Source organism: Hyaena hyaena, unplaced genomic scaffold (assembly GCF_003009895.1).
Source record: "Hyaena hyaena isolate Hyena2069 unplaced genomic scaffold, ASM300989v1 scaffold_1794, whole genome shotgun sequence".
Taxonomy (NCBI): domain Eukaryota; kingdom Metazoa; phylum Chordata; class Mammalia; order Carnivora; family Hyaenidae; genus Hyaena; species Hyaena hyaena.
This window is the reverse complement of record NW_024082430.1, coordinates 127,176-154,293: the sequence shown is the minus strand read 5'-3', so window position 1 is coordinate 154,293 and position 27,118 is coordinate 127,176. Positions and strand designations below refer to the sequence as shown.

The following is a 27,118-nucleotide window of genomic DNA, read 5'->3' as shown; positions in this document are numbered from 1 at the left end:
AAGAGATACAGCAAGTGTGCAAAAACGAGCACCCTTCACTTCAGACAAATTCAAAACAAGTAGCTTTCTTGTAAGGGAGAGGATGTTAGGTTTCAGTTAAGGACAAGGCAGAACACACCCTAGATGTCCAGAATGTGGGAGCCTTTGTTCACAAAATAATGGAGCTCACAGTAGGCACAGCAAACATTAGAAGTGGGATGTGAGTCCTAAAAGATGTAAGTAGCAGAAAGTTTCCACAAGTATTAGGCACGCATTTTCTGTTCGGATCAACTGATGCAGTATCAACTTTGTGAATTCAGTTCCCTTTTCCTTTAGATTTCTCCTTTTCTGAAAAAATAAAATTGACGGACCTTCCCGTTCCCTCCTTCTGTCCACTTTTCTTCTTCACTCAGGTTTTCCCGTCCCTGCTCAGGCGGATCCTCCGCGCAAGAGTGGGAGCCCCGCCCCACCGCAGGAGTGGGCGGGCCCAGGGCGGAGCAAGCAGCAGTGGGAGGGCCCCTTCCTGTCGACGTGCTGCCGTAAGGGCGCTGCTGTCGTAAGAGGACATCCGGTCCGCCCTCTGTGTTGGAAATTGGTTGTGTCCGCCCTTCATCGGTTTTAGTAGATTCTTCCCCCGGAGTCCTGGCCCGCAAGTTGGATTTGCTGCAGCCGCGGGCCGGTCCCACTCTGTTCCCTGCCCCTTTGCCCCCGGAGTGAGCCCGGCCTCCCCGCCAGGGTGAGCTAGGTCGGCCTGGAGCGCGCGCGAGGGAGGGTGTCCCGCGGGCGGGTGATGGTTGTCGGTTCCCCGAACCGCGTGGCAGCTCCGCGGTGGCCTCGGGACGCCCCCATCACTCCGCTGGGCCCTCCGATGGCGGGCCTTTCCTCCAAAGCCATGGTGACATCGTGCCTTTTTCCGCATTTGGTAACGCGGGCCACGTCGAAACGGTACCGGAGAAGGGCTTAAACCCATATAAGGCTGAGGGGGAAAAACCATTCTTTTAAGTTTTAAGTTTCCGGAACAAATTGGAGAAAAAAAATCGAGGCTCAGCAAAAAATTCATCGGGGTGGTCACCCCGTGATTGTTTTCTGAGTTCCTTTGGCAGAAGCAAAATCTACGTTTCTTTCGCCCTGTAGATTTTTGTCATTGTAAATACTGAAAGGGTGATCTCCTGGGACGTTGCTTAGCCGACCACCTACTAAACCTCCTGGCCTCATCTGTCTGTATTTTTAAGTCGCAGCTTCCCAACTTGGACATTTCTCACATGAGCTAAAACCCAAAGTAGGAAAACGTAAGACGAGTGACCTTCGTACATGTTGGTGCATGATTTTGCTCGATTGCAGTTGGGCCTTTTACATAAGATGAAGTTCTCAAAGATGTGATTTCTTGGAACTCTGTCCATGTATCATGGACGTGCTTTAGTTTCTTTGAAAATGTTCATGCCTTCAGGGAGATTGTGTCACAGTCACCAATGAAAATCCTACCCTTGGAAGTTTAGAGTTTGTAGATTTTGAGTTGGGCCTAGAAATGTAAATCTGTATTTGTCAGGAATATTTACAGTTGATTTTTGAGAATCGCTCTTAGTGAAGACTTAAAAGATACATATTTTGAAGAATATTAAATTTGAGATTCATGTTTGGAAGCAAGTACATAAACCCGTTCATGCCTGTGTCTCTTCATTTATTGACTGCTTAGTATATACCAGGCAGGGCTGGTATGTAAACATTGTCAAGAAAGACAAATCCTCAGGGAACTTGTGTTCAGATTGGATGAAAAGCCAAATAAAAACGTGTTCTGTAGTAAAAATCTTTTTTTTTTTTTTTTAATGTGGTGGGTCTTTCAACTAAGTGATGAAAGATGAAAGCCTGTTTTTAAAGTCCTTATTTATATAGTACTTTAAGTGCATACTCTTATATAATACTTTTAAACATACACTTGAGCTTTGTTAAAATTATGTACTCACTGTAGGTAGAGAGACATTCTAACAAAAGAGTTGAAGGGCAGCCTCTAAAGTCAAAGCAACACTTTAAATATCTTTTCCAAGAGAGAAGTTTGGCTTTGCAGTTAATGCTGTCATTTGACTTGACTGTCAGATGTTTTGGTTAGATATTACATGGGAGAAGTAGGACTTGTTTTCTTCAAATCTTAGTATCAAGTTATCCGAATATATAGCTCAAAAAAGTAACATAAACTGAGTCAATGGTATACTTTTTAATTATTTCTTGTTAATGATATATTCCCAATAACTTTTTAATTTGGTACAGAGTAATTTTTAAAGAGTACTTAACATCAGAGAACCTTTTTTTTGGTCCCTCAGTGGGAAAAGAAAACTTTTAGCTTTTAGGATAAGTTGTTCTGATGTTTACATTTTTTTAGAATTGTTTGGCAGTGTAAATTATTTTAAAAGTCTTCTATTTTATTTGAGATAGTATATATGTAATGTTTCATAAAGGCTTAAAATATGCATAATGGTCAAAGTGACAGGGTTGAATTTAAAATTTAATGAGAGTAAAAACACTTCGTTCTACTCTTTCTTAGTCTATTTAAAATAGGAAATGCAATTATATCTTCTCTCTTCTCTTGTGTAGAAAGAGGGGTAAAATGCCTAAAAAGAAGACTGGTGCTAGGAAGAAAGCAGAGAACCGCCGGGAACGTGAAAAACAGCTCAGGGCATCAAGAAGCACCATAGATTTAGCTAAACACCCATGCAATGCATCAATGGTAACAGCTTTTTTTGATATCTGTTGGTGGTTGAAAAACTATATAATACTTATCTGAAAAGCGCCTGAATAAAATTTTGGTGAATACAGTGTTGCTGCATATATTTTATTGAATTTCAGATCTGTGTTTTGTCCATTGTTTTTATTGACTGAGCAGCAGTGAGTTATTTATTTGATTGTTTATTATGTTGGCTGCTGTTGGTCATAGATATGAAACAGTAAATACTAGGAACTGTGATATTTTCTAGCTTTTCTAACCTTATGTGCATTAACTTAATTTGTTCTCTTAAGTTGGAAGCATTTCATTATTCCTCTTAGTAGTTCTTAACTCATATGATTGCTTTTTTCTAAACTTTCACTTTTCTTGACATCACTTTTGGCTGTTTTTTTACCTTGTTTTCCTGTGCTCAGTGAATTAGTCGTGATCATTTCTGCGCTTCTTTGGTCAGAGTGTGAAAAAGCAAGATTATCCTGTGATTATGACCTATTTCCTTTCTTTGACTATATTTCTTTGAGTTGCCCCTTATTTCTCTATTTCCAGTCCTCTCTGCTTTTCTATTCCTGCTGCTCCTCATTCTTCTTTTGTTTCATCTAAACAGCATATGAAATGCTTAATATGACTTAGTTCCACAGGTGTTTCTTGTGCATCTACTTTGTGCCAGGTACATTTTAGTTAGAAAGATGGGGCATATATAGATGAATGATGCAGCTCCTGTTTCCACAAGTTTATAGATCACTTGTTTGTTTATAAGTGACAAATCCAACTGAAGTAACTTCAGGGAGAACTAGAGTTTATTGACTAACACGTGGTTGGGAAGGGCATGTAGCTGGAACTCAGGGACAACAGGAACAAACTTGTATTTCCATCTTTTGCTTGTCTTTCTTTTTGCTTATTGGTTCCATTTTCTCGGGGCGTCTTACCCATTCGTTTGGGTTCACAGGTACTGGTAGCTTGTGCATCTCACATCACATAATGTCCTCAGAGAGGAAGAAAACTCTGATGGATTGGAGTTAGTCAGGTGCCCAACCCAGGGCTAATGTTTATGGCTGGCATCAGGTGTGGGAGAGACCAGGATTACATAACACAGGACAGATGGTAGAGACTCCCTTCAGGGACATTTTTTAGAGAATAGGGATATGGGACAGATAAAACAACAAATGACTCACATACATAATTATACATAGTGAAGACTAGAGTTTGGTACGTGTTGTAACAAATACACAGTTAAGCCCAAGGTACATCTGGGCTAAGAGGTGATAAACTTGAGTGTGTGGATGGGGTGCAGTTCATAGAGGAGGTGGGGTCATCACCAGAACTTTGAACAGGTGAAGATTGTGAGGATAGGCTTTTCAAGGACAAGTACTAGAGTGGTAAGGCATGAAAAAGAGAGAGTATAAGACATATTTCATGAATGGCTGACAGTCGTGACTCGAATCTGAAGAGAATAGGCTAGCAAGGTGTGAAAGTGTTTAGGGACTGGATTGTTGAGAACTTTTAGTACCATGTTTAGGATCCTAGATTTTCTGTGAGCTTCATCATACTGTGTTCTCTACTGTTTCTTATGTCCATTCTGTAATACTTGTCTGATTAAAAAACGATAACAACCAAGAATACAACCAAAAAATAAACCGTGCTGTATTTATTGAGCCTCTCATGGAGATACCACTTTTTTCTCTGGTGTGGTATGCTTAACAACATACCTTTGTTATTAAAGTATGTACAGACACTTGTATACATGGGTGAAGTAGGAGGCTTTGGGAACTCTTACTTACATTTAAACATAAAAAGTAAGGTGTTTATTATAATGCAAGTAAATTTGCGGTTTTCAGCCAGTAGAAACTTAATGTTATATTTTTGTATTTTATAGGAATGTGACAAGTGTCAGAGGTAAATATTTCTTTTTCTCTCTATATATAGTAACAGAGATCCTGTCTCCTTTTATCTGATAGTGATTGTATTTTAAAATTTTATTTTACATGACAAGGCGGCAGAAGAATAGAGCGTTTTGCTATTTTTGCAATTCTGTACAGAAGTTACCAATTTGTGCACAGTGCGGTAAGTATATGAACCTAAGGAAATATGCCTTTTGTTTTTTAATGTTTATTTTGAGAGAGAGAGGGAGTGCAGTCAGAGAAGGGGTAGAGAGAGAGGGAGAGAGAATCCTAAGCTGGCTCCACACTGTCAGCACAGAGCCTGATGCGGGGGTTGATCTCACAAACACATGAGATCATGACCGGAACTGAAATCCAGAGTTGTGGACGCTTAACCAACTGAGCCACCCAGGCGCCCCATATGCCTTTTCTTTTATCAGACATGTTTTGCAATTAATCGTTTGAACCTGGGGCTTATCATTGTTTACAGTAATGTTAAACATTATTAATGAAATAACACATTGTTATTTGGCTTGTCAAATACTGTCACATCTTGATTTTGTCTCTGATGTAATACTGAAAAATAAGATATCGTTTAGGTATAGGTTACCATCATGTTGTAAATGTTAAAAGATCAGATTTCAGACTAATAGCATTTGGTGATCTAAGTTTTTAGTTATACTAACTTCGTCTTGTTGATATCTATTTGCATACTTTTCTAAGTTTTGATTCCTGCTGAAATTGCACACAGTATCTTAGACCATTGAGAATAATTTTATTCTACATTTGCTTGGTGCCAATTTTTTTCTTTCTGGCACTTAGCATGTGATTCTTGAATGTCCTCATGTGTTTTCCCAGGTGATTGAAATAGAATTCCTAAGCCATCTACTCAGTTGCCAGGTATAAGTGAAAACTTTTATTCAGAGTAAATGATTATTCAAAGTAAAACTAAATGGTAGTTCATAGAACATCAAGGTTGGTATTTCCCAAATAGTCTTCCAGAGTACTTGAGATATTAATAGGTGTTTCTTAAAGTATGCATACATTTTAGAAATGCTGTTTGTTTCATTCCCTCCTTTCCATCTGGGAGATTTCTATTACATACTTTTATGTTAACGTAGGTAATACTGAAGACCTCCAGTAAAGAAATCTGATTTATTCACTCAATACTTAACTCCCCAAACTTTTATTTGAACCAAATGTCCCCTTTGGTTATGGGATAATAGTTTAAGGTAGAAAACAGTTTGGGATATGCTCACTTAAATGTGTTTATGTATGATGACACTGCAGAAAATTAGCAATGTTTAGGGCTACATCCCTGAATATTTCTAGCGTAGTTTTCGTTTTCAAAGAGGCCATATTTTGAGGTTCATAATTAATGAACCAGGTAAGTTGCATAATCCTTGTTTGGTTTGGTTTGAGATGTTCTGTGGAAAGAAGTAAGCAATAACTTCAAATTGGACTATTTTTATTGTAAATTATAGACTGTAAAATTTATTTTAAAACATAGCTTTTTAAAATCTGTATTAATTCATTTGAAAATTTGTAAGATTTTATACTACTTGAATGATTGTTAGGTTACAGACTATAACCTGGAGTTTCTGATTTTTTGTACAATTAGCATATAATTTTATTATGCAATACATTTTTATAGATTTACTAATAAATTTCTAATCTTTTTTTTTTTTTTAAGTTTATTTATTTATTTTGGGAGACAGAAAACATGAGTGGGGAAGGGTCAGAGAGAAGGAGAGAGAATCCCAAGCAGGCTCTGCACTGTCTGTGCAGAGCCCATTGTGGGGCTTGAACCCGTGAACTGCGAGATCGTGACCTGAGTCGAAGTCAAATGCTTAACCGACTGAGCCACCCAGGCTCCCCTAATAAATTTCTAATCTTAAAAGATATGATTCAGGTTAGATTTCAGTTATGTCTAGCTTCTGTTTTTAGTGACATAAGCAGTGAACTGCTGCTTTCTGTCCATTTTTAAATTATTTCCATAGGAACTTAGGCTAGATAAAAAGTGGAGTTAGTGAATACTTACATGTACTACTTTGCAAGAGTAGTAATTCATATTTGCTTCTTACTAGGGAAAACTAAATGCATGATGAAGTCTTCAGACTGTGTCATAAAGCATGCTGGTGTGTATAGTACTGGCCTTGCGATGGTGGTAAGTTTTTGTCTTCATCTCTTAGACTATTAGGTTTCCAAGGATAAGAAAAGTCTTTCTGACCGATGGTTATTTTTTCTAAATAGCACTGATATGCCCTTGATTAAGTCAATTTGGAATTTTTCTGGATTATCTGTGGCATGTTCTTTGTATGATTTTCCTTTACTACCCACTTGTCTTTGATTGCTTCTATTTTCTTTCTGGAAAACATATAAGAAATGAAAGCTTATTTAAAGTTGATTTAAACAAAAATTCATTTGTCATTGGTACCTTTCTAGAGTGGTACCTATCCAGACTTCATGGAATTTAGCACTTATACTATTGAATACCCTGTTTAAGCAAGGTTCAAGCTTTTGGTTAAAAAATAACCTAGTTTCAAAAGAACCTAATATTAGTAGATTTTTTGTAGCTTTACATTCCAAACAAGAATACATATTTAACATAGGCTTATAACTAATTTCCTCATTACATATGGAGTTTTCTAGGGAAATACATTATTTTAAATACAGGCGTACTTCAGAGATATTGTGAGTTGGTTCCAGACAATTGCAGTAAAGCAAGTATCACAATAGAACAAGTCACATGAATTTTTTTGGTTTCCCATTGTATGTAAAGGTTAATGTTTAGGGATACCTGGGTGGCTCAGTTGGTTAAGTGCCTCATTTTGACTCAGATCATGATCTCACAGTTTGTGAGTTTGAGCCCACACTGGGCTTTGCGCTAACAATGTGGAGCCTGCTTGGGATTCCCTCTTTTCCTCTCTCTCTTCCCCTCTGCTACTTGCGCAGGTGTGCGATCCCTCTCTGTCTCAAACAAAGGTTACATTTACATTATACTATAGTCTATTAAATGTATAATAGCATTAGTCTAAAGAAACATTTTCTGTACCTTTAATACAAAATATTGCTATACAGTGCTGTTTCAGGGAGTTGTAATCTTTTGCTGGTGGAGGTTCTTTCCTTGATATTGTTGACTGCTGATCAGGATGGTGGTTGCTCAAGGCTGGGTGGCTGTTGCAATTTCTTAAAATAAGACAGCAGTGTAAAGTGCTGCATCAGTTGACTCTTCCTTTCACGAATGATTTCTCCATAGCGTGCGACACTATTTGATAGCATTTACCCACAGAAAAACCTCTTTCAGAATTGGAGTCAGTCCTCTCAAACACTGTCCCTGCTTTTAAACCAATTTTATATAATATTCTCAATCCTTGACTGTCATTTCAACAGTCTTCCTAGTGTCTTCATCAGGAGTAGATTCCATCCCCAGAAATCACTGTCTTCATTCATAAGAAACACCTTCTCATCTGTTCAAGTTTTACTGTGAGATTGCAACAATTCAGCCCCATTTTCAGGCTACACTTCTAATTCTCTGCTATTTCCACCACATCTGCAGTTACTTTCACGATTGAAGTCTCGAACCCCACTAAGTTATCCATGATGGTTGGAATCCCCATTTTCCAAACTCCCGTTAATGTTGACATTTTGATCTGTTTCCGTGAATCACTAATGTTCTTAAAGGCATCTAGGATTGTGAATCCTTTTCAGGTTTTCAGTTTACTTTGCCCAGATCTATTAGATGAATCACTATCTATGGCAGCTATAACGTTATGAAACGTATTTCTTAAATAAAAAAGACTTGAAAGTCTTTTTCAAATGACTCCTTGACCCACGGGTTGCAGAATGGATGTTGTGTTAGTAGGCCTTTTGAAAACAACATTCATCTCATTGTACGTCTCCCATCAGAGCTCTTGAGTACCAGGTGCATTGTCGGTGAGTAGTCATATTTTGATAGGAATCGTTTTTTCTGGGCAGTAGGTGTCAACAGCGGGCTTAGTATTCAGTAAACTATGTTGTAGCAAGATGATCTGTGATCCAGGCTTTCTATTTCCATTTATTCAGTGTGGGCAGAATAGATTTAGCATAATTGTTAAGGACCCTAGGCTTTGCAGAATGGTAAATTAGCAGTAGCTTCAAACTGAAGTCACCAGCTTTATTAGCCTCTAATAGGAGAGTCAGCCTGTCCTTTGAAGTCAGGCATTGACTTCTCCTCTCTAGCTATAAAAGTCCTAGATGTCATCTTCAAATATAAGGCTATTTTGTCACCACTGAAAATCTGTGGCTTGGTGTAACCACCTTCATTAATTTAACTTAGCTGTATCTTCTGGATAACTTGTGGCAGCTTCTAGAATAACGCTTGCTGCTGCTTCTCCTTGTATTTGATGTTATGGAGATGGCTTCTTTCCTTAAACTTCATGTACCAGCCTCTTAACTTCAAACTTTTCTTCACCTCTGAGCCTTCTTAGAACTGAAGAGAGTTAAGGGTCTTGCTCTGGCTTAGGCTCTGGCTTAAGGGAATGTTGTGGCTGATGTGATCTTCTATCTAGACCACTCAGACATAATCCATATCAGCAACAAGGCTGTTTTGCTTTTTAATCATTCATGAGTTTATTGGAATAGCACTTTGTGTTTATTGGAATAGCACTTTTAGTTTCCTTCAAGAGCTTTTATTTTTGTGTATTCACAACATGGCTGAGTATCTGGCACAAGAAGCTAACTTTTGGCCTATCTTGGCTTTCAACCTGCCTTCCTCATGAAGCTTAATCATTTCTAGCTTTTGATTTAAAAGTGAGAAATGCGTGACTCTTTCACTTGAACACATAGAGGCCATTGTAAGGCTATTAATTGGTCTAATTTCAATATTGTTGTGGCTCAGGGAATAGAGAGGCCTAAGGAGAGAGAGAGAGGTGGGCAAATAACTGGTTAGTAGAACAGTCAGAATATACAGTGTTTACTGATTAAGTTTGCTGTTTTATATGGGCACAGTGTGCGGCACTCTAAAACAATTACAGTAGTAATACCAAAAATCACTGATCACAGGTCACCATAACAGATAAAATAATAAGTGAAATATCATGAGAATTAACCACAGTGTGACGCAGAGGCACAAAGTATGCAAGTGCCGTTGGGAAAATGGCACCGATGATGCAGGGAAGCCACGTACCTTTGATTTGTAAAAAAATACACTATCTGTAAAGCATGTAAAATGAAGTATGCTGTAATTAAAATAGTTGTGTTGTGTGATGCATTTCGCTCTCTTTCCTTTCAGCCAGTTTTACTGTAATCTGTTGTGTGATTTTATGCTCAGGTGCAAATTTCATTCCATGAGGAAGGCGATAGTATTTCTATATCAAGCAGATATTTTATTTATAGTAGCTTCCCAAGAGCTTAATTTTCCATCATGAGGCAGACCTTTATATATATTCCATGTGTGCATATGTTAAAGAAGCAAGAAACTAGACTTACTCATAAGTATCTTGTGAATTCCTCTTCATTTTAAATACAGGATTGTCAATGTTATCTTTATTCATAACTATCATCTTCCTTGGTAACTTGCTTATGTCCAAATTTATCAAATGCTTTTTAAAAAATTCACCAAGTTGTAGGGACACCTGGGTGGCTCGGTTGAGTGTACAAGTCTTGATTTCAGCTCAAGTAATGATCCCAGAGCCGTGGGATTGAGTCCCATGTCGGACTCCACACTGAGGATGGAACCTGCTTGGGATTCTCTCTTCCCCTCTGCACCTCCCCCCATTTGCGTTCTCTCTCTCTCTCTTGAAAAAAAATTGAAAAAAATTTCGCTACGTGGTATGAATGTGAATGATTGTTTATATAAAACATTTCAATAGACTCCTGTATCATTAGCTATATATTCTAGAACAGTGATTTCTGGGAATCTTCTAATTGCCTGTTGATATTCCCTCTCTGTTCCCTTTTATCAACCCTGCTTTGCCCTGGGAGCCTGACCTGTGTGTATGGATTGGATCAATGGCTTTCTTACCTTATGGCTTCCCTTTGGGTTCAGCCAATGGAAGACCTTGGCAGGAGACCTGTAGATGGGAGGATAATGCATTTGGATGCTTATTCTCCCTACCTGGCTCACTCCCTACCTGGTTTTCCTAGTTTGGACATGGTTTGGCCACAGTTCCTCTCTAGGTGGCCAGGTAATCCTTTCCACACTGGTTCATTCTCAAGATTCTGGCAATTCCCCCACCTCCCTTGTTTCAGGCTCAGGGTGGTGACCTGATGTTTATTCTAAGCCCTTCCCTGTCCTTTGTAAATTACTTCTTTTAAACTCTCCTAGATTATTCAGCTTAGTGTGTCATCTTTTTGGCGCTAGAACCCTGAATGTTTCAAGAAGTGTACTTCAGAATTTGCTATCCATAGTGATAATCCATATTTACAACTCAAAAAATATTCTTCCTGTTTGCTCTTCACTACCTCTGTTAGAGAGTCTTGCATGCTAGAACATTAAATCGAGATGTAGAACACTGCGGTTTAAATCTCAGCTCCACTATAATGTAGCTCTGGGATTTGGAGTTAAGACTTGGGCCACTGTTCATCATCTGTAAAGGAAAGACCATCTAATCCTATTTTCTTAACATTCATTCTAGCAATTAATATTCTGTAGATGTCATTGTGTTATTGAAAGGTATAGTCTTTCTGTCTTGTTTTGGTGTAGAATTAGTCTTACTCTGTTATTTAGTTTTGTGTATTTTATTTTAATTTTTTTTTCCACAAAGAAATGTAGTAATGACTTAAATCATGAGTTGCCTTAACAGAAAAAAGATGTTGGCAGAAGTTTAATATTTTTTCTCAGTTATTCCAGAAGAGCTATGTAAATTACTTAACACATGATTCAGGAAGGAGCTTTCTTAAGTCAAAAATATTTCTGTTTATAAAACTTCAGTTACTATGATTACTGTAGATAAAAATGCTTAACATGTGGACTCCAGACATCATTTGAATTAGAATTCAGTTTGAAGGCAACGCTTGGTAGCTCCATGACTTACTTTAGTGATTAGGATTAGGGTTAAATGTATAGTTTCCCCCTTGCTTTTTCTTTTGATTTCTAGCCAAATTTTGTATGTTGTCAATAGTTGTTGCTGAAGTAGTATGACTATCAGAGAACCCTCTTTAATTTTGGCTTAATGTAAACAAAATTTTTTCTTTAGTTGAAGCCACCCACTATCACTGAGAGTTGTTAAATTCCTAAATGTGTACAATTTTGGTAGTTGCCATTGGTTAAGCAATGGTTGCAGCCAGGCAAGTGACAAAGATTCATTTTTGTGTGTGTTCCTTGGTTGCAGGGCGCAATATGTGACTTCTGTGAAGCGTGGGTTTGCCACGGGCGGAAATGTCTCAGTACACATGCCTGTGCCTGTCCCCTCACTGATGCTGAGTGCGTGGAATGCGAACGTGGTGTCTGGGACCATGGTGAGCGATTGCATACAAGCAGTGAACTTTACTAGAAACATTCTGGATGTTCTTTTTATGATTTTTGTTTAGGATACTGTCAATCCTGACTACTGTTGTGGTTACCAGTTTAGTTGGAAAAGGGATCTTCCAGTGATGGTCACCATTAGGACTGCTTACCTCAGCCATGAGGGAGGGGAGTTATGGAACAGCAAGTATCTGTGAGCAGTGCAAGTAGCCAGGAGATAGTGGGAGTCTGCCTTTTTACGGTTCACTTTGGCAGTTTCAATCGTCGCCTTTACCAGAACAAACACTGCTGTGTCAGTTTGGTATAAATCTGAAGTAAATTGCTTGCTTATTGAGCAGTTTTATGGATATGAGTTTTTTAAATTGGAGTTTATCATTTTTACATTTGTGGGTTTTGTGTTTTCATCCAATAGGAGGCAGGATATTCAGTTGTTCTTTTTGTCACAACTTTCTCTGTGAAGATGACCAATTTGAACATCAAGCCAGCTGCCAGGTTTTAGAGGCGGAAACATTTAAATGTAAGTTTTTATAATTTTTTTAAAAATATTTTTATTTCGAGGAGAGAGAGAGAGAGAGAGACAGCGTGAGCAGGTGAGGGTCTGAGAGAGAGGGAGACACAGACTCCAAAATAGGCTCCAGGCTCCGAGCTGGCAGTCAGCACAGAGCCCAATGCGGGGCTTGAACCCACGAACCGCAAGATCATGACCTAAGCGAAAGTCGGACGCTCAACCGACTAAGCCACCCAGGCGCCCTGTAAGTTTTTATAATTTAGATATCCTTCGGGGCACCTGCGTGGCTCAGTTGGTAAAGCGTCCTGACGCTTGGTGTCGGCTCAGGTCATGATCTCAGGGTTTGTGAGTTTGGGCCCCACATGGGCTCCATACTGACAGTGCAGAGCCTGCCTGGGATTCTCTCTCCTCTCTGCCTCTCCCCTGCTTGCACGCACTCTCTCTCTCTGTTTCAAAATAAATAAGCCTGAGGAAAAAAATACACTTAAAAAATTAGATGTCTTTTATACCCCAGATTCTGAATAGTATTAGTGTTAGACTCTGGAGCGCCTGGATGGCTCAGTTTGTCAAATGACCGTCCTCCTCTTGATTTCGGCTCAGGTCATGATCCCAGGGTCATGGGATCAAGCCCCATATTGAACTCCATGCTGAATGTGGAGCTTGCCTGAGATTCTCTTTCCCTCTGCCCCTCCCCAGCTCACACCTGTACTCTTTCTCTCAAAAAAAAAAAAAAAAAAAAAAATAGTGTTAGACTCAATGAAAAAAGAATCTAGTTTTTCATGCAGCTTCTTGTGGACTGTAATTCACCTTAGTGTTTATTTTCTGTTTTTTAAAAAAATTCAAAACCACATAGTCCATTTTATTTTTTTTGATAGGGGTGCCAGTGGCATCTTCATTGGGTCACTTCTTTGTTTTGTGGGATTGAGCAGGCATTATAGGACTTGTAGTGTATCCTGGTCCAGAGTATTAAAGGTCATTTTCACTTCCGAGTTATTGTAGCACCCTCCCGCCTCCCTCCCCCCAAAACCCCACACACATTTCCAAATGCCTTCAAGTAAGTGATATGTGGTACTGCCCCTAGTTTGTTCCTGTTAGTTGGTTTCAGTGATTGTTAGACGGAGTATGCATCTGAAACATCTGTGGAGGTTTTTAAAAAATATAGGTGCCTGGGCCTTGTATCTGGAGAGTCCGTCTCGGAAGTCTGGTAAGTTGACATATTTAACCTGCACACGTAATTGTCATGTACTTTCCAGTTTATAAGAGCCAGTGTTAACCAACTGGGTATTATCAATGGTATTACCTTTACCGATAGATTCCATTTTATTTCTACTTTATTGATTCTCAAAAGCTCAAGATTTAGAGTCAAACATTAAATTCTACTCACTGGTTATGTGATTTTGGGCAAATCACCAAATCTTTCTAAAGCTGAGTTTCCTTATATATCAAAGGAAGATGCTGATTTCTTTTTCAAAGAGTTAATTAAAATGAGAATCCATATAAAGTGTTATTATGGCACCTGTTACTTTAAAAGCCCTTAGTAAATAGTAGATACCATTATAGGAAAGGCTGAAATTCCCCAGATAGTCATTTCCTTGAATTTGGTTCTTGTTTTGATATAAAGTGCTAATCTCTGTGTTCTATAAATTTAAAGTCGATCAGTTGTCAGTTTTAATGTATATATAAGTCCATATATATGTAATTCTTACAGTGTTTCTAGAGAAACTCTCAGAGGTTAAAGAACATCTCAAAGTATGTAGCATTTTTGAGCCATTCTTAGGCTTCTGCAAAATGTGTAATATAAAAATTCAGTTACTTTATTTGGGACTTAAGAGCTTTGTGTATTTGTAGCATTTGAGCCTCAAAGATAGGCAGTTGTGAGTGATAAGACTGTAATTTCATCAGGAAGCTTTAGTGATTCAGTAAAAGACAAAGGAAAAATACAAAATAGACTAATTGACAGGATTTTAAGATAAATCTGTCATCATGTCTTTTGATACTCGATATTAAGGTCATTCTCATTGCAGGCTCAGGTTTCTCTGACTTAATGTAATTTATCTTCTTTACTTTTCTGTTGTTGTTGCTTTATTTTTTCTTGCCATTCTTTCTTTGCCAGTTGCCGTTTAATGCTTGTTTTTTTCTGAAGTATTTTCCTAATCGTACACATAAGCTCCAAAGATACAGCTTGTTTCCATCCCCTTTATTGGTCATATCTCATCATTTATAGGTTTGATCTTATCCTTATGAATTAGGAGGTAAAGACATTTTTTAAAATACTTACTTGCATAATCAGTGGGCAGGGTGTTTTATTAGGAAAAAGTAAAACAAATAGTGTTGACTATTTTTATAAATAAAATAGCTTGAGGACTTCTAATTTAAAATGGCTTGTTATCAGCAGGCTTTGAAGCATCCCAACCTCCTCTTTTAAAATACTCTGGGAGTGCCTGGGTGGCTCAGTTGGTTAAGTGTTCAACTTTTGCTCAGGTCATGATCTCACGGTTCGAGAATTTGAGCCCCGCGTCGGGCTCTCTGCTGTCCGCCCAGATCCTGCTTAGGATCCTCTGTCCCCTTTTTGTTCTTCCCCTGCACATGTGCTCTTTTTCTGTCTTTCTCAAAAATAAGTGAGCATTTAAAAAATGCTTTGAAGACATAGAAATAGACTGAAAATGAAAACCATTCCCTCCAGTCTAAGAAAGTCAAACTATTTTTGGAGTCTAGGAGAAATGTATTCTTTGTGTAAAGTCCAAGATTGTAACTCCTGGGGAGAGAAATCACTGGGCAGTGAACGGGAGGGCATATGTATGGGGTTGAGGTAATTAGGGAAAGGACACAGACAGGGCCATGTTCCATCCTAGTTTGAGTTCTCAGAAGAAAAGATGAGGGTAAGATAGGCAGCACCTTGTCTTTGTAGCATGCCAAAGACTCCTATAGTGTGGGTGGGAAAAGATTCTATATCGGAAATGTCTGGTGTGTGCTGGGAAATTGGGTAGGGTGCTTTACACTTTCAGTATGTGTTCTGGCTATGTACTTGAAGGAGATTTGTAACATTTTGATTAAATATATCCTTTTCTTTTGATTGAATGAAGAGGGAAACAGAAACCCTCCTGGGCATATCTTCAAGTGGAAATGATTGAGAGTTCAGATTTTTTTCCCCCACAGACTGAATGAAATAATATGGTTATTACTGGAGTAATTAGGTATACCTATTTATACCTAATATAGTTAATCATTGAACAATATGAGAATTAGGGGCACCAACCCTCTGTGCAGTTCAGAATATGCATGTAACTTTTGACTCCCCAAAATCTTAACTGCCGGTAGCGTACTGTTTGCCTGAAGGCTTACCGATAACATAAATATGGCTGATTAACACATGTTTTGTATATTGTATGTATTATGTAACATATTCTTACAATAAAGTGAGCTAGAGAAAGTAAAATGTTATTAAGGAAATCATAAGGAAGAGAAACCACATTTGAGGTACTGCACTGTATTTATTGGAAAAATTTGCATATAAGCAGACCTGTGCTGTTCAAACTGTGTTGTTCAAGAGTCAGCTGTATGTAGTAAGTACTCAGTTGATTTTTAACTTTAATTATTAGCACATAGGACAAATAATGCATATCTAACTGAATTGCTGGCATTGCTGTGGAAAAAAGCAGGAGTGTGGGAAAGAAACAATAATACACATATTTGAGAATCATTTCTGATTATAAAAAAACAACAACACTTGCCTGTTGAGATTAAAAAGGTTCCCCACGAACCAGGCAGAATTAAATAAAAGAATTCCCAAATTAGAAACATCAGGTCCAATATTTGAACTACAAAGACAGGCTTTCTTGTATTTTTTTCCTTTTTATTTTTTCTAGACCTCTAAGTGAATAAAAGTTAATAGTTTATATTCAGGCTTTATTAGGGTAAGGCTTAGTTTATTTTCTCGTTCTGTACCTCTGGTACTAATTTTTTTCTTCCACTTCTGGCACAGTCAATACATGCCTGATATTCTGGCTTTTCTAATGTATTTGCACTTACATTTAGGTTTTTCCTCAGTAAGTATAGATAATGACCCAAATTAACATGGCTTACTGATGAAAAAAAGGATAAAGTATTTTGGGATTTTTTCCCCATCTTTTACTGCCCACTTGAACATTATTTTCTCTTCATAGTCACCCTTTTCTATCAGAATATTCTATTTTCTGTTATCAGACATTATGTAAAAAATGGCAATAGTCTACACCATTAGGAGAAGTTATATGTTAATGGAGAAAATGATTCTTTATAAAATTTAAGCATTATATGATTAAGGGATGAGCTTCAGCCAAGTGTTGTGGGGAAAAGGATGTCTCACTGTTTCAATTTTCTAAGTATAATTAAGTTTGCCATCTCCTAGATCTGGAGAAATGGAAGCTAAAGAACGCTGGGTGTGTGTAGTTTGTTCTTCTGGCTGGGAATTCCGTCTCATTTTTATGTATCCTCTAGGTTATACTGAGACAGGAAAAAAATGTTAATACTTGACCTAAATACATCAAGTATAAATCTGTGGAAAACTGTTTTCATTCCAAATTTGAATCTGGACATTGTCTATTTTCGCCCATAGGTGTTTCATGCAATCGACTGGGTCAGCATTCCTGTCTCCGTTGTAAGGTATACTTGTCTATTTGTTATTTTTTTATTTTGTTTTTAATCCCAGGACTTTTGCATCTTGGATTATTTATAGCTATAATTAATCTACAAGGGTCTTTAAGCGTTATGTCGTTTACTTCTTTTATTTTGGAGATTGTGAAATTAAGTTAAGAAAGCTGAGTGATTTTCCAAAGGTCATCCAATTGGCTTGTCATCCAATTGACACTAATGCACATGTCTGCTGGCTCCTTGTTTTTATACATTATACACATTACTTTTTATGGAGAATATTCTGACCAAAATGTTGAGAATACATTTTAATTAATATCAAAATGTACTTGCTTAGGAAAGTTTGAATAAAGTGAAGATTGCCGTAATGTTCCATTTCCTTAGATCTTGTGTCCAGCATTCTGTTTGTCAAAGATCACTAAACAGGTGCAGGTGATTCATTTCCCGTCAAACATTTCCCTAGTTCTTAATTCTATTCCTAACCCTATGTCATCATTCTCTCCCAACTCTGCTCTCATTGTACCAAATGGCTTTCAAGTATTGTCTATGCTGTTCCCTCTGCTTTAGATCCCTCTTCCAATTTTGCTTACCCTACTGTATCTTTATTTTCCTTCAGATCTCAGCCAGCAGTTCATGTTTTCCAGGAAGCCTTTCCCGAATCCCGTATCCAGTTTAGTGCCCCTCCTCTGCACTTCTCTTTCAGTGCACAGTGTTGCAGTTGCCTTTCCACTTGTCTGTGTCCCCAGTTAGTTGTATATTTGGGGGTGGGCAGGCTGTTCATTATGTCACCAGGGGCTTTGTGAATGCTCATATGTTTATGAATGAATAACTGTGTTTATAATGTCACACCTGGTGTATAGTTTCTGTCTTACGTTAGAGAATAGTTCAGAGGGTTCTGACAGAGACCATTTCCCTTAAGAAATTTAAATCCGAAATTTAAATCAGGACCAATCCCAACAAAACTCTTAATCTTTACCCTTAACAAAACTGTTTAAAGCTCCTTGAAATAATTGAATGATAATTTTGTGTATTTTTTGAATTACTGTTTTACTTGCTTATTTTTACTTCTCCTATATAGGCTTGTTTCTGTGATGATCATACAAGGAGCAAGGTGTTTAAGCAAGAAAAAGGAAAGCAGCCTCCCTGCCCCAAATGTGGACATGAAACTCAGGAAACTAAGGATCTCAGCATGTCAAGTAAGGCTTTTTTTTAAAATACTGTGGAATGATTTTGTTTTCTTGCTTAGGCAAGATTTATCACTTTTTTCTCTGTTTGTGTTTTTGCCACTTCTTCCTATTTGAAAAGATGAATGTGTTCTCTTAAGCAAATGGAATTTTATAGCCTTCGAAAATTTGTGGGTGAAGTTTCTCAATTTAACTTAAGAAATATACCATCATTCACTTTGATATTTGGCATTTGACTCAGTTAATGACACAGTGAATACTGAAATTTAAGACCAAAAAGAGTGATTTTTCTGTTTTTGCCGAAGCCTTCCTTGTTAAATAATTGAGTAGCTATAAATCTTTAATATTTGAGTGCTGGTAATCTTCCGTACTTGGAAGTTAGAATTCATTTTGAAGCTTTCTTGTAGGTATGTGGTATTTGAGCACCTATGCTTATGATGTAATATATCAGTACTATAGGAAATTGTTTTTGTGGTTTTTATATAACATTTCTATGAAGGAATAAGACGACTGCAAACATGCTTATAGTAATGCAGCTCACAGTTTCATTAAAGGGAATTTAATTTGACTCTTTACCAAACATAGGAGAATGGAACCATAATTCTAAATGATTCCGACAGTACTTTTGTTTAATCAAAGGTGTAGTTGTACAGTGAGGTAAGATTGATAATTTTGCTTTTTTTTTTTTTTTGCACTCAACTGTATTGCTACTTAGGCAGAAGAAATGAAGGGCTTTGTCTTCATTTCAGAACCAGAGTTCTGAAGTAGCTCTCTTGAGAAAAATGTAATGACATGAAGTCAACTGTTCTGTGACTTGTAAATAGAATTTTAATCCATCAAATGAAGAGCATTTTAGTTTTAACATGCCTTATTTGAATTATATTTAGAGAGTGCTCTTGTTCTTACTTTGTTTTCCAACTCTTTCTGGATTTAATGAAATGACACTGTTGTCTTTATTATTTGTTATATATGGTATGTGCATCGACTCTGAGTAGGAGAGAAGTGATTGTAGTTACTAAGGTCTCCATTTTTTCCAGTTAAGGGAGGAAATGAGGAAAATGAGAGTAAGAAGCAGCCAATCAAATGCATGTAATAATGTGTATTGTAAAGGGAAGTGAAAATGTAATGAATCAGAACCAAGTGCCATGTACATATCTGTCTTTTGTAGCACGCTCCCTGAAATTTGGCCGGCAGACTGGAGGTGAAGAGGGAGATGGAGCTTCTGGCTATGATGCCTATTGGAAGAATCTTGCTTCTGAGAAGTATGGTGATAGCAGCTACCATGATGAAGAGGAAGATGAAGATGAAGCAGAGGATGATGAAGAGGACGAAGATGAAGTCGGAAAGGATTCAGATGCTGAGTCATCAGATTTGTTTACTAATTTGAATTTAGGAAGGACCTATGCCAGTGGCTATGCTCACTATGAGGAGCAAGAAAACTAGGAGAGCCGCTTGCCCTTGGGTGACTGTGTCAGATGAGCCATAACGCGTGTGCTGGATGAGTTGGGTGTGGGTATTCAGGAGAGCTGTGCAAAAGACTAGTCACACTTACAGGAGCAAGGAGTAGAGTGTAGCATTGTTATAGGAACTGATAATCAGGCTCATAGCATAAGATAAATGAGTTCCAAACGTGAGATGTGTATTGATCCAAGCAATGGAAGCATCATGGATTGGATTTTTACTGATTTGAGCAATTCGTAGGTTATGCCAATCAGATACACATACAGGATAAAAGAATAGGATGGTAATATATTTGTTGGAAATCAGATTACTGTTTTTATTAAAACACTGCTTATATTCATTCTGTCTGATTTTGTAAAATGTGATGGGTAAAATGAATTACTGTGTTTTTCCTTGTAGGTCTGCAGGATGAAAGTTGATGTTAAATTCTAAATTTTCATTAAATATTCATGTTATCTTAAGTAGTTGTGATATGTATGTTTTAGCAATTGACTCATTTCATTTTTTTCTTCATAATATATGCCCTCAATAGTACCTGTTATTAACGCCTAAATGTATAGACCAAGGTGACTACATAGCCACTTTTCAGAGACACAGGGACAGAAGCAGTATTACTACACAGATGTTTTATGTATTTCTCTTTGAATAAATACAGTATTTCATTTACATACTTGGGATATTTAATTTCTGGTTCTCAGTTTTTTCATCATTTTGGAAAGCATTCTGATATTTTTATAGAAACTGCTTCACTTTCTACTCTGTGAAAAAGGTAGCAGAGATTAATGGTGTGATAGATGTAGTTATGCAGCCAGACCCCCATCATCTGTGGTAAGTGGGGAATAGGCACTTGGCTGGTGTGAGTTCCAGTTGTACACCTTCCACTGGCAATGAACTGGGCTGGTGTGGTAGGGAGGAATGTGTTAGTGCACTGGCTGGCGTTTGAGAAATATGGAGAAAATTGTAGCTGTGAGGATAAAAGGGTTGGATGGCTGTTGCTAAGCTATTCTTACTCTATAGAAACATAATGAACAGCTGAGGGCAATAACAGGCAGTGGGAAGCCAGGTGTGAAAGCCAGAGGGCCCCTTGGTGCACAGGAACTAGTTTTTCATCTCTTGCAGCCTGATGGCTGAGAGAACTGAGGACCAAGGCCAGGACTTCATAGTATGTATGGATAAAGTTCAAAGAGAGTCGCCAATCAAGGCAGGTCTGTTCTGCCAAGGTCAAGACCCTTTTTGGGAATAGCCAGGACCCCAACAAGTGAGGTGGAGGCACCTGAATGGATGCTGCTAAAGATGTTTACTCCACTGACTACTGAACTTTCTGAGCCTACAGTCGTGCCCCACCCCTCTCTGGTTAGGGCACTCCCACTCCACCCCGAGCTGAGTGGCAATGCAGAGCTCTGCTTGGTTAACAGGTGCCCCCTTCGGGACTTGTCCTATCTCCAGGCGACTAGGCCTTGAATTAGGGCTAAGTAACTATAATTTGGTTTAAGGAAAACTCAGCTGGAGAGGTGCTGGGCCTGCAGAGAAAAATAGACCCTACCCCACAGGATCTGCAAGAATTGGCCAGCATGGACTAGGGAGGAGCTGGAAGAGTATGTGAGGCAGGAATTGGGGTGAAGATCAAGATAGAACAAAAAATAGGGAGAGTTAAATAGCACCCACATTAGGTCCCTAGGTTGTAGGTTATCTGAATAGGATTTAACATCCTGTTTGAGATCCTGGGAGATGGTGTGAACTCACTACCAGGATGGCTTCTAGAAGCATGTAATGGTGTGCTGAAGACACTGATGGCAGCAGCTCAGAGGCAATACTCTGCAAGATTTGATGTCCTTTAAGTCACTGATACTCATTAAATCAAAGATACTTTTAAAATACATTTATTTTTGAGAGAGAGACAGAACATGAGCAGGAGAGGATCAGAGAGAGAGGATACAGAATCCAAAGCAGGCTCCAGGCTCTGAGCTGTCAGCACATAACTTGACACAGGGCTTGAACTCATGAACCATGAAATCATGACCTGAGCCGAAGTCAGATGCTTAACCCACTGAGCCACCCAGGCACCCCTGATTCAAAGATACTTCTATCCCGTTGTGTTCCCCATAGTTAATTCATGTGTGGTGGTTGGATGTTGTACCATTTCTGGCTTTTTATGTCCAGAGACCAATAAGAAGAAATCAGTCTGGGCTGCAATAAGTGACTCTCTTCATCAGGAGGTGGGTGGCGCTGTTTTTACATGATGTGACAAATGAGTGGAATCTAGATGATTCACTTGAATTTTCTAGGTGCTCCTTTGCCCACTTGTGACCATAAATGAACATGATAAACCACCTCAGCCTATGAAGGGCATGGTGACGATCCCTGGGGGAACGGGGGCCTGGGTTAGGCCACGAGGCAAGCCACTGAGACCAGCTGAGGCAGTGGTATGTAGGCAGCCCTAGGGTCTGCTTCAGCTGCACAGCTCCTGGCTGCATCAATCACTCTCCAGGGCGAAGCATGCATCTGATGACCAAGTCACTAGTTGGCTATTTTGGCTCAATATGGCCCAAATATGACAAATAGCTAGTAAGTTAATACCTCTGTACAGAATCTGGTAGCTGACACTTAACGTGGGGCAAATATATACTTCTTTTCATTTTGGTCATGGTTTGGCAAACTCTGGGCTGGGATATTGTAATGATGTGTGTGACAGCAACCTTTATGAGTCACCTACAAGCTTCTGCTCATGTAGAATCTTTTACTCCCATTTCAGAATGTGAATAGACCATATAGCATACACATCTGTGCTTTACAGGATGGTCCTGGTTACTTATTTTCCTAATGGGAGCAGTTCAAATGGTGAAACTTAACATATTAAATCTGTAATCACATTTTGTGGAATCAGACATAGTACAATGATAAATTAGACCTATTGAAGCATTTTCAATAAGGAATCAAAACCACATATACAAGGGTCAAACTGTTTCTGATAGAGAATCTTTGTGGGAAGGCAAAATGATATGCTAACTGCACGATGCTACTATTCCTGTACTACATTGAGAAGCCTAGCTCCAAGGTCTATCCAGACTCCATTCTTTGATCTCCGCTCAGGGCATCTGTGGGGCTCCGTCTCGGTCCCCTTCCCTGTGCTGTGACTTGTGTAAAATCTCTTAAGGAACTGAGGGGCAATTGTCTGTTTCTCATCTCTTAGAGATCACCATCCCCTTCATTACTTGATGTCCCGTGTCTTGAAAACTTATTTCATGTATTTTGTCCTCCCTGCCCCCTTGGTTTTCAGGTGATAGAGTAGATCTGGTTTCTGCTACGGGCTGAAGTGCAGTTAACTACTCCTGTAGGGATGACTTCTTTGACATACTATTTTCTATCCATGTTTACAAGGATTCTCTTAGTATTTTTAATCAACTAAAGAAAAAAGGGATGACAAAAATCTGGTTGCAGTTTAATCTTTTCCCAACTCTGTTAACTTAGTGATATTAGTAATCTTGCCTTAAAAAATAAATATTGTCAATGGTCTTCTATCTGTAAAATAAGAATAACTTGGTAGTAGTACCAAATTTACATTGAGGTGATATAAATAAGTTTTAAAAATTATATTTACTGCAGGTATAATGTAAGGACATATTTTTAGTTGTCAGGAGAAATCGTGGCCCGTTGATTTTTGTTTTTTTTTTCCCTCAGACAGCAGGGATTTTTGCCTTCACACATAGTTTACAGTCCTCTGGCATCCTTCCTTTATACCTAAGGGAAAACAGTTTGGCTTCATCTGGTAAAAATAGACAATGGGGTGAAATGACAGATATATAACCAGATCCCCAGTTATAATTTGAGTTGATTCTTGAACCCAGGCTTCACACAATGTGACCAATGATAACGCCCCTGCCCAAGGACTCTGCTTCATATTACTCTTAAAGCCAGAGTTCCTGATCTTGATTTTGTATTTTTTTAAAAAAAGGTTGTTAACCTAAATTAAGTTTTGACAAACAGAACTGAGACCAGAAATATCCCTAATTAGATTCTTGAGAGGAAACAGGAAGCCACATAGAGCCAAAGAGAACAAAAATGATCCCTTAAGAACTTTATCGTGGGCTTTCACACACATGTGACCATGTGGAACCAGATATGAATCTATGAGATAGATAAATATGTAACATTTACTAATTAGATCAAATTGCATGTGTAGTCTTTAGTATTAATAATAATTTTTTTTTTTTTTTTTTTTTTTTAGGAAACATCATTACTAAGTCATTGTCAGATCTCTCAGTTCCTTAGAGACCATGCTTCTAGTTAAAATTTCAAAGGGCATTTTTCTGCAACATACCTCCATCATTGCTGAATATCTTCATCCCAAAACAACTGATGGGATTCTCTTTTATCCAAGGCTTTAAATGTGAGTTTATTCCCTACCCATCCCTCCACACACACACAAACATTAGCCAGTATATAAATAGCCTAAGTTTTCCAAGTATCTCAGTGGACATTTATACTTGTAGATCTAGTCCAAGACCTCAATACCCTGCACTTCTTTGCCAAGAGCTATGTATGTTGTTAAGAATCTATCAATTACTAAGATCCCCTAAGTAATTTTTCACTAATGAGATTGATTTCCTTAAATAACGCATATATAGTAAATATCCATCATAAAACTATTAGGAAATAATCTCAAATGCCATTAGATTTAATGGAACCATTCAATTAAGAAAATATAAAAAGCGTAAGTTAAGGTAGCTGTCTTTTATTTTTTTAATTAAAAAAATTTTTTTTACTCTTTATTTTTGAGAAAGAGATAGAGTAAGTGGGGGAGGGGCAGAGAGAGGGCAGGACAGAGGATCTGATGCAGGCTCCGTGCTGACAGCAGAGAGCCCAATGTGGGCTCAAAGTCATGAACCGTGAGATCATGACCTGAGCCAAAGTCAGACACCTAACTGACTGAGCCATTCAGGTGCCCCAAGGTAGCTGTCTTTTAAAATTATACTTAAAAAAAGAGGAATACACCAGGAGTTGTTTCATAAACTTCATTCTCTTCAAATTCTTACGCGGTTTATAGTGATGTGACATGTATCAGTTCCTTGCAGTCTTTTTCACTTTGATCTTTTGTAACAGAATAACTGGGTTTTCAGGGGTGTGAATTATGGCTGTATAATCCATAGTGGGAAAATACCTGGCGATGAGATTAAATTCACATAAATGGAGCATTAGTGGACCACATTGTCTTGATTTGAACATAAACAAAATTCTCCTTAATGGCATGTAGGCAAACTTCTTTCCTGATGCTGGACTGTCCCATGGGTAGCAATCAGGATTGAAGTCCAGATGATCTACCCATAAGTGTTTATTTAAGTCTTTGACTGACAGTGGGAGGAACACACACCTGATGTCCTGGAGGAGTGGTACACCCTGCTGCAGTCAGAGGGGTTTGGGCCATTCTCATCATGTTCATTATAGGAGGTCATAGTCTTGATGTTTCTGTTATACAGTTATCAAATAAATTTAGATGCTTCAGCTGGTCACAAATTAAAGGAGGCAGATCTTCCTAGACTGTTTTCTGTTCTAAGTTATGTTTTTCTCAATGCCTCATGTGGCCAAAAAGAAGCCTGTCCAGGTGTAGTGGTTGAGGATATACTTTCTGCCCTGCCAAGAAAGCCCAAAAAACATGGCTGCCATTTCCTCTGCTGTCAGAGGATGTCCATTCCTGTAAGTAGAATCTAGTAAAGTTTGGAGAGTGTCATCTTTTTTTTCTTTTGACTATCTGAATTTTTAGATCACTTTATAGAAAATATTCTTGATCTCTTGATGAGCTCTGTCCCTGTGTCTGAAACTAGGCAAAGGGAGCCCACCCGGCTGTAGCCAGCCTATGTGGCTAAAACCTCCAAATCTGTATACAGTTGTGCCACTGTCTCATTGAGTTGACTTCTGATTTCCTTTCCATGTAAACAATGGCTGGGTATTGAAATTATGAGCGCAGAAAGAGCTTCAAACAAATTTTTCTCTCCATTTTCTCCTCAACTTTGAAAGTATTCTGGGGCCTCTCGGTGGCTTAGATGATTGAGTGTCTGACTCCTGATTTTGGCTCAGGACATGATCTCACAGTTCGTGGGTTCAAGTCTCACATCTGGCTCTGTGATGACAGTGTGGAACCTGCTTGGGATTCTCTCTCTCCCTCGCTCTCTTTCAGTTATAGAAATGTGCTTTCCGAAGTGGGCTATGTTAAGACGACTTTTAACGTTTTCTTCTCAAAAAAGAGTTAGGGTTAGCACTTCATATGCAACTCTCCTCCTCAAAACAAGTGTTGTCTGACACCTGTAGGCACTCTTGGCATTCAAGTTCTCATGTTTACTATGAAAAACCAGGATGGCAGCGTCACTCTCCGGAAGGGAAGTAGATATCTTGCCCACCGTGCTAAAACTAAATACAGGTCCATTCTTTTCAAGCATTTTTTAGGAATTAAGTTGGAATTTTCCCAAATGCTATGGCATGTCCAAGGAATGGAATTGGAGAGAAAATGTATGGCGGACTTTCCGCCCTAGTGGGCAGAGGGGCCTACTGCGAGGCAGAACAGGAAGACTGGGCCAAGTGTGAAGGTGCAGGCAATTAGCAGCGTTAGATAGGAAGCTGTCGCCAGTCGGTCACCCTCTCCGTGGCCTGCCCAGCATGGACACACCCACTTGCAGTAAACCCAGCAATATTATCATGGCCCTGTGGCAGTCACTACAGTTTGCTGGAGACCCCTTGACCTCCAGGTCTCCTGGTTTTTGATTTTAAAAGATTTTGTTTTGTTTTAAGTTTTTTTACTTATTTTTGAGAGAGACAGAGACAGCTTGAGTGGGAGAGAGGCAGAGAGAGAGAGCCAGACAGAATCCCAAGAAGGCTCCGCACTGTCAGTGCAGAGCCAGATGTGAGGCTGGGACCCACAAAACTGTGAGATCATGACCTGAGCCAAAACCACCAGTGGGATGCTTAACCACCTGAGCCACCCAGGTGCTCCCCACCCAAGAAAACAATTTTTTAAGTTACATTTTCATATGTAGAGAAGAAAAGTCCTAAGGCTAATTTAGTGAGAATGCTGTAGTTTTGATGGATCTTTTGGGGAGCATTTTTTCTTATTTGTATACCCTAAGAACGTTCAGTCCTATGATTTTGTGGTGTGTGAGAGGAAGGGATAAACCAAAGAACAGGACTCAGTAGATCTTCAGTGGGTTTACTGTTGGGTCAGAAAGAGTCCTAAGTCGGTCTTGTTTATTTTTTCACTCTATTTGGAGACTTCTGTAGATAACGGCCAAGTTTATTTAAATTATTTAAATACTATCCTTTTTTTCTTCTTCT

The 27,118-nt window shown here is 38.6% G+C and overlaps 1 protein-coding gene and 1 pseudogene across 3 annotated transcripts; one reads left to right on the top strand and one right to left on the bottom strand.

The window, feature by feature from the left end:
- The first annotated feature begins 535 nt into the window (after nt 1-535).
- On the top strand, nt 536-20,466 carry ZNF330 (zinc finger protein 330). Of its 3 annotated transcripts, none has more exons than XM_039224858.1 (10): nt 536-715; nt 2,566-2,698; nt 4,566-4,585; nt 4,683-4,753; nt 6,657-6,736; nt 11,883-12,009; nt 12,429-12,533; nt 17,119-17,165; nt 18,232-18,349; nt 19,506-20,466. In XM_039224858.1, the coding sequence occupies exons 2-10, from the start codon at nt 2,579-2,581 to the stop codon at nt 19,778-19,780; spliced, it is 963 nt and encodes a 320-aa protein (XP_039080789.1). In that variant the 5' UTR covers nt 536-715; nt 2,566-2,578; the 3' UTR covers nt 19,781-20,466. The 3 variants fall into 3 exon arrangements, with proteins under 3 accessions (XP_039080789.1, XP_039080790.1, XP_039080788.1); XM_039224859.1 differs by having other exon boundaries at nt 536-724; XM_039224857.1 differs by lacking the exon at nt 536-715 and adding an exon at nt 753-924.
- A 4,390-nt stretch (nt 20,467-24,856) lies between these two features.
- On the bottom strand, nt 24,857-26,487 carry LOC120226679 (annotated as a pseudogene).
- Nucleotides 26,488-27,118: the final 631 nt, after the last annotated feature.

Bases quoted from the DNA above. Each gene is read 5' to 3' on its own strand.
- ZNF330 (XM_039224857.1), top strand. From the start codon at position 770: ATGGTTGTCGGTTCCCCGAACCGCGTGGCAGCTCCGCGGTGGCCTCGG. The intron at 12,010-12,428 runs GTGAGCGATTGC...TTCATCCAATAG, and splicing joins ACGTGGTGTCTGGGACCATG to GAGGCAGGATATTCAGTTGT. The intron at 17,166-18,231 runs GTATACTTGTCT...TCTCCTATATAG, and splicing joins ATTCCTGTCTCCGTTGTAAG to GCTTGTTTCTGTGATGATCA.